This window comes from Rana temporaria, chromosome 8, assembly GCF_905171775.1.
Source record: "Rana temporaria chromosome 8, aRanTem1.1, whole genome shotgun sequence".
Lineage (NCBI taxonomy): Eukaryota > Metazoa > Chordata > Amphibia > Anura > Ranidae > Rana > Rana temporaria.
This window is the reverse complement of record NC_053496.1, coordinates 146,302,565-146,314,824: the sequence shown is the minus strand read 5'-3', so window position 1 is coordinate 146,314,824 and position 12,260 is coordinate 146,302,565. Positions and strand designations below refer to the sequence as shown.

The 12,260-nt window shown below is 40.6% G+C and overlaps 1 protein-coding gene across 6 annotated transcripts in view; it reads left to right on the top strand.

Moving 5' to 3' along the window:
- Positions 1-12,260, top strand: part of LOC120909154 (calcium-binding protein 2-like) — a 335,054-nt gene that overhangs the window by 305,606 nt on the left and 17,188 nt on the right. For all 6 annotated transcript variants that reach the window (XM_040320854.1, XM_040320853.1, XM_040320852.1 and 3 more), the window contains 2 exons: positions 4,678-4,708; positions 7,985-8,119. In XM_040320854.1, the coding sequence (XP_040176788.1) occupies positions 4,678-4,708; positions 7,985-8,119 (166 nt within the window). The remainder of the gene's footprint in view (positions 1-4,677; positions 4,709-7,984; positions 8,120-12,260) is intronic.

Sequence of the window (12,260 nt, the reverse complement as noted above, 5' to 3'; positions counted from 1 at the left end):
CCATTGACACCATTGATCTTTTTAGCTTTCTGTAAGGGGGTAATTCTTTCCAATGACATCACACTAATATATCATAAATTATGAATATAGTAAATTTTAGTAGGGGTTCCCTGAGACCAGAAAGTTATGTTAACCACTTAAGACCAGGACCAATATGCAGGTAAAGGACCAGGCCCCTTTTTGCGATTCGGCACTGCGTCGCTTTAACTGACAATTGCGCAGTCGTGCGATGTGTGTCCCAAACAAAATTGAAATGTAGCCTCTGAAGGTAAAAATCAATGTACACTTAAAAAATTGTGTACCATCATCCAGAATTTAGATATAGGAAAATTGGCTCTAAGGTCCCCAGACCAGAGATCCAAAGAAGGGGGGATGTGGGGCCATTGTTGGACTATCGCGGTATTGATAATATGGTCCAGTATAATAATTATATATATAGTGTTGTGTTGGTCGTTAATTCTTTTAATTTTCACTCCCTGTTGTGTTTCTACTGATGTTGTAATCAATAAAAATGTTTTTTATATATTTTTATATCTGTGTTTGTACACCTTATATCCATATTATCAGTACCGCGATAGTCCAACAATGGCTCCTTCTTTGGATCTCTGGTCTGGGGACCTTAGAGCCAATTTTCCTTTATCCCGAACAAAATTGGCGTCCTTTTTTTCCCACAAATAGAGATTTCTTTTGGTGGTATTTGATCACCTCTGTGGTTTTTATTTTTTGCGCTTTAAACAAAAATAGAGCGACAATTTGGAAAAAAATGCAATATTTTTTTCTTTTTGCTATAATAAATATCCCCCAAAAATATATAAAAAAATGTTTTTTTCTTCAGTTTAGGCCGATACGTATTCTTCTACCTATTTTTGGTAAAAAAATCACAATAAGCGTTTATCGATTGGTTTGCGCAAAATTTATAGCGTTTACAAAATAGGGGATAGTTTTATTGCAAAAATCGCTGATCGCCGCCATTAGTAGTAAAAAAAAAATTAGTAATAAAAACGCGATCAGCGTTTTTTTTTCTGACTGCGACATTATGGCGGACACATCGGACAATTTTGACACATTTTTGGGACCATTGTCATTTTCACAGCAAAAAGTGCTATAAAAATGCATTGTTTACTGTGAAAATGACAATTGCAGTTTGGGAGTTAACCACTAGGGGGCGCTGGAGGGGTTAAGTGTGACCTCATATGTGTTTCTAACTGTAGGGGGCGGGGCTGGACATGTGACGTCATTGATTGCCTTTCCCTATATCAGGGAACAGACGATCAATGACAGTGCCACTGTGAAGAACGGGGAAAGGTGTGTTTACACACACCTTTCCCCGTTCTTCAGCTCCTGTGACCGTCCGTAGGACTCCGGCGGCGATCGGGTCCGCCGGTCCCGCAGCTTCGGACCGGGCCGCGGGCGCGCGCCCGCGACTCACGGCTGGGCACTTAAAGAGGACGTACAGGTACGTGCTTGTGCACAGCCGTGCCATTCTGCCGACGTATATCGGCGTTAGGCGGTCCTTAAGTGGTTAATGGTTCCTCCGTGTTGAAAAGGTTGAGAAAGGCTGATCTAAAAAGTAGTTTTCCATTACTGAAAAGAGGACTGGAAATTTCCTTGTCCAGATCCCACAAAACCTAAAGCAATCATGCTCATCCATCATTTCCACATTAGTGGATGCACCAATGCAGAAAGTTTTCTTTAGGAGGCGTTTACATTATTGTAGGTGGCATGATCAGAGTGGCAATTCGACAAGAATAAATTCCTATATTAGTAAAAGACGTGAGATATATGACAAACCACAACAATTAAATGTAGCACTTTTCTAAAAATGTGTATTCAATTCAATTACTTTACAGTAAAATTCAGGTAGGTTTCATTAAAGCATATCTAGAGAGGAAACTTTTCAATTTCAAGGACTTTAAAATGCATATAGGTTCTTTACTGGCAGAGTGGTAAGGATATATACAACTCCCTTCCACAATTGGTTGTGTTGGCAGGAAATGTTGATGGTTTCAGAATACTCATGGATGGGCATCTTAGCAAACACAATATACAGGGATATGGGAAATGGTAGAGACATGAACACACACCCACACAGGTTGAACTGGATGGACTGATGTCTTTATTCAACCTTACTAACTATGTAACTATGTATATCTAAACCCCCCCCCCCCCCCCAAAAAAAAAATCATATATTGTAGCTTACCAGTCCCTAGTTGTGGTGCATTGGTTTTATTTTTTCAAGCTTTTTTCAGTTTTTTACCTGGTGATTCTGCCAGTAACACACTTCTAGTTCTAGGATGACAACACTCACTCACCCACTCACTTTAGTGTATCAAGAAAACAAAAACAAGATAGGGAACCTCACCCTCTCCAATTTCCCATAACATAGAGGGTTGTGGTTGTCCACAGAGATAGCCAAACATTATGTATTAAAAAATGTATTTAAAGATGGATGGGTGAGAGTGCTTTGAAGATTAAAAATTAATTAAATAGTGTTTTTTGGTTTGTAGTGCTCAGATGCAGCGTAGTTCCGCTTTAACAACAGTTAGCCCAAGCAGAGTGGACAGAAAGGAAATCACAAGATTTCTTGCAACATCAACGGGTTATTTTTTGAACATATATAACAAAACAATATCAATAGTATATTTTATAGACTAAAATGGACCAAATAAGAGAAGTTCATTGTTTGGGTTTACATACACTTTTAACCTAGAGGATTTGGGGTAATCAGCTTTCCCCGTATACTTTCGGAATGCTAAGTGATGCCACTGGTGTCTAGAAGGGTACCAGAAACTAGATGCAAGGTAGGTACATTTTTCTTTTACATTTTATATTTTCCAAGCATTTTCACATGATTGGACTCTGCTTATTAGTGTACCTTATATTTTGATTTAAGGTTTGATGATTTGTCCACTTTGATCTCTTTAAATATTTTAGTGTTGAGGTAGATTAGATTACTGAAAGTAAAATTATCAAATGATCACTGGATATTGCAAAAAAATAAATAAAAAAATACTGATGATAGAACCTGTATCAAATAAAAGAAAACATTTCTCCATTTATTAAGGTTATATATAAAGACAACAGCAAATAGTTGTTCTCTTAGTTACCATGTAATTCCCCTAAGTTTAGGGAATAGGTAAAATTATTTATACTACTGTAGCGGCCTGCTACTTTCTAGCTGGAGCTGCTTTAAATTTAGAGGGTAGTGTGAGAGTTAGTTAACTCAGACTGTATGATTTTTCACTAAATTTGGGCCTCTGTTCCAGCCATGGCTGTACTGTGAGTGACCACTATTGTTGTCTGGGGCTGTTGTTATCATCCCAGACCGAGGGTTGCAGCAGCCAGGTCAAGGTGTTTTGGGTGTTCCCCTTCAGCAGCCAATCAGAGGGAGTTGATCGTCCCACTGTGCATGCTGGGGAGGAGTACTTAAGGGACAGACGTCATTAGTTCGGGGTCATCGCCGATCCTGGTCTGTTGTCCCACCACCCCCGTGTGTGGCCCTCCTGGTCAGGGGTGCGTGTTCAAGTGTTCCTGGCTCCTGGACCACGTTGGTCCGGGGTTGTGATCTACCAAGTAGGCCCGGTAGTCAGACTAGGTCTAAGCTTGCAGAGTGGTCCTGTGCTGTCCGTACTGAGGGAGGAAACCACTCGATGAAGAACCTGTCTTGGAGAGCACCGAGCAAGAGGCTGGTATCTCAGGAGAGGCCTTGAACTTCATCGAAGGACGCACCATTACTGAAAAGCTGAGTGATGGTCGCCTGTCAGTTCTAAGTTCACAAGAAGTTCTTCAGGAGAGATCGTGGTGCTTAATCCTGTGCTGAGAGGATTTTGGACCCAATATACCTCCATCTTTGGAAAGGTCTGTGGCAGAGACTTTACCAAGTTTCCGTGTGACAACGTGGCTGCTAGAGGCCTATCCAGGTGCACAATACCCACTCTGGCTAGAGTGGCGACGAAAGTTACATCGCTGGAAGCAGGAGTGTTTCCTAACAAAAGTTATACACCTGAATCTATTGCCTATTACCCTTCCACCTCTTCAACTACTACTTTTATTCTTCTACCACGTTTGGTACATAAAGCAAAGAAAAAGAAGTCTAAAGTGTGGACATTGAAGTTTCTCAACTCTCATCTGATACCCTAGACGGCGAGGAAATGCCACCCAAAACAAACCAGAAGCTCATTTAGGGGTAGTGCTACACTACTACTACTCTTATCCCTTATGTTCAAAATCAAAACCCCTTCCTTCTTCTCTAAATTTCCAATAAATCAACCCACTACAAACCACACACACACAAACTAAATAAAACAAGAGGGTGAACAGGCTAGCAAAGGAGAGGGGGGTGGGGTTATGGGGGAAATTTTGGTAAATTTGGTAAATTCACAGTTGGTAAGAGGGAGTAGGCTTGGGTTGTCATGTCGTCCCCCCCTTTTTTTTTTTAGGAGAAGGGGGTGGTGGATGTCGGAGGACGAAGAGAGGGGTGAGAGGACTTTAGAATCTAGGAAATTTGAGCATATTTTGGAGGATTTTTTAAATGTTTTATTATATGCATATTCTAGGAATGATACACTTGTTTGTGAATGTTGTGTTATGTCTTTTTTACATAAAAATTTAATAAAAAAGAGTTTAAAACATTGTGTCTGGATGCTTTCCCCTAAACATTGTTCTGTTTCATTTTAGGACAGAGAGCTGAGACCAGAGGAGATAGAAGGTGAGGAGTCTTACAGTGTAAGGGCTGGTTTATATTTTAAGGGTCACTAAAGGAAAACATGTTTTTAGCTAAATAGCTTCCCTTACCTTACTGCAGTCCTGGTTTCATGTCCTCATTGTTCGTTTTTGCTTTGAAGTAGCTGTAATCCTTCTCTGATCTCCACACTTCCTGCTTGTCTGGCTCCTTATGAAAAAACTCATGCGAGCTTCTCACTGTGGTCCATTATCAAGAAGGTGTGATTACTGAGTGTCTTAAACTCCTCAGAACCAATCAGATTCATTTTAAAAACAAACACTGCCCTGTGTTTGTTTGTTTTTGTTCTGTGTGTCTCTGTACTTCACAGAAACATGAAACTAGTTTAAAAACGAAACTAAACTGCAGGCACATTATATGAATATTATCTATTTTTAATCATTTTTAAAAGGAATCAGTTAACTATTATGTCTCTAAACCCTGTAAACAGTCATTTCAGCAAAAACAATTTTTTCCTTTACTGCTCCTTTAAGTGCGTACGGAAGGCACAGGTGCACTCTCCAGTCCTGCTGCTAGCAGCCTATTAAACTCTATGAGAGGTCGACAGCTGCTGCAGTTGAACAGGTCTGGATGGTGCACTGAGCATTACAAACGTTTAGGGAAGTATGTGCTCAGGGACAAATGTTCAGAACGCAGTCATTCTGCTAAGTGCCCAGTGTGCATGGCGCCAAAAAGTGGTATTAAACCCCAAAACAAAAATGTAATACTGTATATTGCAGCTTAACAATCCTAAATGTGGTGGCTACATTAGTTTTCTTTTTTTTTTTACTTTTTTTTACTTTATTTTCACCTAGTGATATGGCAAGTAACACACTTTCTGTCTTAGCGTGTCTCCACTCTGGATGGAGAAGCAACAGAGACACCTTTGGCCAGCAACATTGAACAACATCCCTTCTGATAGCATGGGCTGTGACAGGCCCTTTTTTTAGAGAGAGAGATCTGGGGTCTACAGGATAAGACCCCTTATCTCTCCTCTGGCCTCCAAACCATCTGATCAAGCCAATATCGGTTTCGATCAGATGCTCTACAATCCAGTAATGGCTTGTAAACAAACAAACTAAAATCAGTAGTGATAAAATACTTTCACTTCTGGTTTCTGATGTCACGGAGATGGAGAGGAACAACAGAAGTACCTCTCACTCTGTGTAATTCATCCGATGCAACTCTTCGCATTGGTCTATGGCTCCCTGGTGGGACAGGAAAGGCCGGTCAAGGCATTGGGTGGCGGGTCACTTTTACATGAAATACACCAAAAAAGCAATCTGCGCTCATGGAAGTCCACAGAAATAAATCAGCCCAAAATCATGGGGGGAAAACTCATTAATTTGCAAAGTCTATGTTGAGAAAGAACAGTCCTTTAATTAGAAATCAACTTCAAAAGCAAAGTTAACATTTAGGCAGTCTAAGTTAGATACACTACCGACAGTGACCAGTTTCCATATTGCACATGTAGAGAATCTCCTGCAGTCTCCTACCGTCTCAAAAGGGGGTCAAAGCCCACAGCCTTGCTCTAATACACCCACCGCAGATGAAACCCACAGTACCTTTCCGGTGTGATGTATACCGGGACGCGGGTGAGGAGATGGATGTTGCCTCACTAGCTATTGCCGAGCGGTGCAGGATCTCTGTCGCCTCCGCGAAAGGGACGCCGGATCTCTCCGTGACTCCTGCCGCCGGGGACACGGTGCGGTGCGGTCTGTGGAAGCGGACGCTCTCCCTGTGTGAGCGCAATGACGTCACACGTCTGAGGCGTAGCGTGACGTCAGCGCACTCACACAGGGAGAGCGTCCGCTTCCACAGACCGCACCGCGCCGTGTCCCCGGCGGCTGGAGTCACGGAGAGATCCGGCGTCCCTTTCGCGGAGGCGACAGAGATCCCGCACCGCTCGGCAATAGCTAGTGAGGCAACATCCATCTCCTCACCCGCGTCCCGGTATACATCACACCGGCAAGGTACTGTGGGTTTCATCTGCGGTGGGTGTATTAGAGCAAGGCTGTGGGCTTTGACCCCCTTTTGAGACGGTAGGAGATTGCAGGAGATTCTCTACATGTGCAATATGGAAACTGGTCACTGTCGGTAGTGTATCTAACTTAGACTGCCTAAATGTTAACTTTGCTTTTGAAGTTGATTTCTAATTAAAGGACTGTTCTTTCTCAACATAGACTTTGCAAATTAATGAGTTTTCCCCCCATGATTTTGGGCTGATTTATTTCTGTGGACTTCCATGAGCGCAGATTGCTTTTTTGGTGTATATCTGTATTATTGGTACTTCCGGGTACCACTGACTCTGCAGCACTGGTTGGCTCACGCTCTGTATGAGGGTTGACATATTCCTCGGGACACTAGCCTTTCCCATAGAGCGCAAGTGAAAGTTTTTTGTGTTTACGTGAAAGCTCATCACCTTCTCTAAAAATACACTACAATTGTGGCTCCAACTTTGTGCTCTGTAAAGCTGATCGTATACTAGTAGAATTTTTATTTGACTGTTGTTTTCAACGATATTGATGAGAACATTTAAAGAAGCAAGATCTATTTTTTCTCAGACTTACAAAATTCGGAGAATTTTGTTTTTATTTGGGGAAAAAGTCATACACATTGTAAGGTTCCTGTTCCAGGCATAAAAAAAAATTGATATAGGTCTGAAATTCAATTTAAGTAGTAGATGTCGTTGGAATTAAAAATAATTAGTTGACTGGGATGGCAAGGTTGAATGCTCTAACAAATGATTTTTTTAAATTTTCATATGAATGTTAAAATGTAATTCTACTCGTGTATGGCCAGGTCAAATGGAACTAGTATTAGTATTAGACATATTTAGATATCACAGACTGCTGTAAAAGGAGAGTGATAAGACTATGGAAATGGGTCATCAGTAAGTATATGTCAAGGGTATGATAATAGATGTCAGTAAGCATATGTAAAGGAATAAATAAACACATATTTTAAACCCCACATTGGGCACATTCTTTGTCAATTGAGGGGAAATCTCCTTCATGGAGACATAGACAACTGTAAAACAATGATAGAGCTTTTCATTTTTTCTCACTCTGCTGTCAAATAGTCAGGAAATGGGGAAATTTAGAAATGTGTGAAGAGAGCACTCCAAAATTGAAGTTCTAAATTAAACCCATTTGGGGCATTATAAAACAATAACAACTTTAATAAAGAAACACTGACCTACCATACCTTTATGTATATGTATTTGCATGGTCCTGTAGTGACCTGGTATTATTTTCCCTGCAGAGCTGAGAGAAGCGTTTAAAGAGTTTGATCGTGATAAGGATGGATTCATTGGCTACAAGGAACTGGGAGAGTGTATGAGGACCATGGGTTACATGCCTACTGAGATGGAGCTTATTGAACTCTCACAAAAAATCAGTTAGTGTTCATGTGTGTGTGTATTTAGTGCAAAAAGAGTATGTGATCTGTAAATTATTTGTCAGTCCAATGCAGCTAAATAGATTTTGCCAAAAACTATTTTTTCCTGAGCTACATTTTTCTCCAAAAAATTGACTTTCAGCAAAAAGTCTGACTTATGGGGCCCTTTTTGCTATATTATTGTTACTTTGTATTTACTCTTTTCATTCATCTTAGGATCAAAAGGTGTGAGCTTTGATCTGCATATTTCAGTTAAAAGCAACCTTACAAAAAGTTTGTATTAATACATTTGGTTACTATTTAAACCCTTATTAATGCTTAGTTAACCCTATTCAGCCCCAACTAACTCTCCCCTTCTCCAATTAGCTATTCGTTCTGCTTTATTTCTACTTTTTAAACTTTTAATATTTTAACTTTTGTGCAAAATAAAAAAAAAATATTTGTCAATTTAAACAAATTATGAGATAAATTGTAAGTATAAAATGTTGTCTACAGATTGTGTTGAAAATAAAATACTTTTTGCAAGACAATATCACTTAAGCCCTGTACACACGATCGGTTTGTCTGATGAAAACGGACCGATGGACCGTTTTGATCGGACAAACCGATCGTGTGTGAGCCCCATCGGTTTGTTTTCCATCGGTGAAAAAAAATAGAACATGTTTTAAAATTCTCCTATGGATGAAAAACCGATAGAAAAAAACGATCGTCTGTGTGGAAGTCCATCGGTCAAAAATCCACGCATGCACAGAATCAAGTCGACGCATGCTCGGAAGCATTGAACTTAATTTTTCTCAGCACGTCTTAGTGTTTTACGTCACCGCGTTGGACACGGTCAGATTTATGACTGAAGGTGTATAGGCAAGACTGATGAAAGTCAGCTTCATCAGATATCCGACGAAAAAATTCATCGGATTAGATTCCATCAGATATCCGATCGTATGTACAGGGCTTAAAAGAATGCCTTGTTTGTCCTGAAAAAATCTATATATGTATTACTTTGTTATCTTAACCACTTGCCAACCGGCTCACGATGATATACGTCGGCAACGTGGCACGTTCCCGCTAATCGCCATATGGGTACGTCTTCCCCCTTCATAGCAGGCACTGCACGGTGGGAAGCCCAATGCGGGTGGCCGGCGGGCGCAATCGCCACAGGCCACCCGTGCACAAGAGCCAGAATGGGAATTTGTGTGTGTAAATACACAAATCCCGGTTCTGACAGGGGGGAAGAAACACATTTGCTGTTTGTAGTAATTACAAACAGCAATATGTCTCCTCCTCCAGTCAGTCCCATCCCCCCACAGTAAGAAACACATGTGAGGGAACACATTTAACCCCTTGATCGCTCCCTGGTGTTAACCCCTTCCCTGCCAGTGACATTTACACAGTAATTAGTGCATTTTTATAGCACTGATCGCTGTATAAATGTCAATGGTCACACAAATTTGACAAAAGTGTCCGATCTGTCCGCCAAAATGTACCGCTACAAATCGCAGCCATTATTAGTAAAAAAAATATATAATAATAATAAAAATACCATAAAAATGCCTTAAATCTTTCCCATAGTTTGTAGACACTATGGGCCAGATCCACGTAGAAAGGCGTACATAAAGGCGGGCGTAGCGTAGCGTAGTTACGCTACGCTGCCGCAACTTTGAGAGGCAAGTGCTGTATTCACAAAGCACTTGCGTCTAAAGTTACGGCCGCGTAGCGTAAATCTGCCGGCGTAAGCGTGCCAAAATCAAATGAGGAACAGGGGGGCGTGTTTTATGTAAACTAAGCATGACCCCGCGTAAATTACTCTTTTTCCGAACGGCGCATGCGTGCGCATGCTCAGTATCATGTCAAATTTGCAAATTTAATTACGCCCGCTCAATGCCGAGACAACGTGAACGTAACTTACGCAAAGCCCTATTCGCAAACGTTTTACGCAAACAACGTAAACGACGGAAAATTCGACGCTGTCCCGACGTCCATACTTAACATTGCGTACGCCTCATGAGGCAGGGGTAACGTTACACCGAAAAAAGCCTTACGTAAACGACGTAAAAAATGCGCCGGGCGGACGTACGTTCTGAGAATCGGTGTATCTAGCTAATTTGCATACTCTACGCGGACATCAACAGAAGCGCCACCTAGCGGCCAGCGTAAATATGCACCTAAGATCCGACGGCGTACTAAGACGTACGTCAGTCGGATCTAGCCCACATTCAGGCGTATCTTGTTTTGTGAATACAAAACAAAGATACGCCGGCGCATCATAGAACTTACGCGGCGTATCCATAGATACGCCGCCGTAAGTTCTTTGTGGATCTGGGCCTATAACTTTTGCGCAAACCAATCAAAATGCGCTTATTGCGATGTTTTTTTTACCAAAAATATGTAGCAGAATACATATTAGCCTAAACTGGTAAAGAAATTATCTTTAAAAACATTTTTGGGAATATTTATTATAGCAAAAAGTAAAAAATATATTTTTTTCTAAATTGTCGCTCTTTTTTTGCTTATAGCCCAAAAAAATGCAGATGTGATCAAATACCACCAAAAGAATGCTCTATTTGTGGGACAAAAAGGATTTCAATTTTGTTTGGGTGACCACACAATTTTCAGTTAAAGCAACGCGATGCCGTATCACAAAAAATGGCCTGGTCAGGAAGTGGCTAAATTCTTCTGGCCCTTAAGTGGTTAAAGATGAAGAAAAAGCTTTCCACTAAGTAAGCTTTACATTTTAGCTGCTCTCTGCGCCTGTTAATTCTGCACACTGTTTGTAAGAATATGCAGTGTAAGTACCTTTTTCTTAATCTAGCGGTCACATTGATGGCACAGTCCTGAGGGGCTGTGTCTCTGTGACAGCTGGTAAGAGGTGACTACAACAAAACCCAGAGTATTTGCACCACTGGGGTGACATTATTTCAAATGAATTACATTTATTGCTTATTATCACAAACTGTGTGCAGCCTCAGTAAAGGCAGAGGGCAAGCAACATTTAAAGCTTACTTAATGAAAAGTCTTTCCCTTTTCTTTAAGTCATGACAAAGTTATCTCTGAATTACCAAGTCTTTAGCAGAAATGCAACACTTGTTTCTGGTTTATAGGGACATACAGGTGAGAGAGCTGAAGTAGTTAATTGTGGTTTTCTCTTCCAGTATAGGCTTTATTTTTCAGGTGCTTTCATTCTGCTTCATTTATGCAGGCAGCCAGGGAGGTAAAAGATGTGTTAGAACACACTGCCACATGCAGGTCATGTTTGATAGGCAGTTCCACCGCCAACCACCATGCCCATTTAAGGGCATGGTGGTATTTCAAAAACTAAAAGTTAGAAAAAAAATGCTGGCATTCAAGAGGTGGCAGTATTGCCTCCTGGATGCCTCAGAGACACTTCTCTAATACTCTCTGAAAAGCAACCCACCACAGATCTGTTTTCAGAGGGGTGGTAGAGAGTGTCGGCCAGGTAAATAAACCCTAAAGAATAAATCCAATTTCTTTTAAAACAATTGTATCACAAACCCACTGGTCCAAGAATCAATAAAGTCAATATAAAATGGTAGTTACAAAAATGTGTTTGCACTGCCCAACACTGATGCAGAGATCATTTTTTACTTACATTATTTGACTTTATTGATGCAGAGATGAAGAGGGGAGGAGGAGGATGATGTAAAACTAATTTTTCAATCTAAATTGCATTTATCCTTTAAGCCACTGATCAGCTTAAGACTCTTCCCTGTACCTGACATCCCTTTTGTTTATTTGTGTTACAGATTCAAAGGAAAGGGAAATGTCATCTGGTAGTGTTATCCAAAGATGGACACCATAGGTCAGACTTTTAGACAAAATCAGGTTTATTATTTCTAAGAAATGGTAATCTGTTGCAAAATATACATTTTGCCATAGATTAGTATTACTATATTGTATTTCAATAGATAAAGGTGTTTTAAAGGCAACCTAGAAAATGCTACCTGACTGGCTTTCAAGCTGATCCAATAGCTTCAGTATGTTCTGAGCTTCTGACCTGTAACAAGTATGCAGTTGCAAAAAATCTGAGGTCTGAAATTCTGACTGAGGATTTCAGGTCAGTGACTCATAATGCAATAAAATCAGAAACAGCTAGGCAGCTGGCACTTTCTAAATAAGGTCAGCA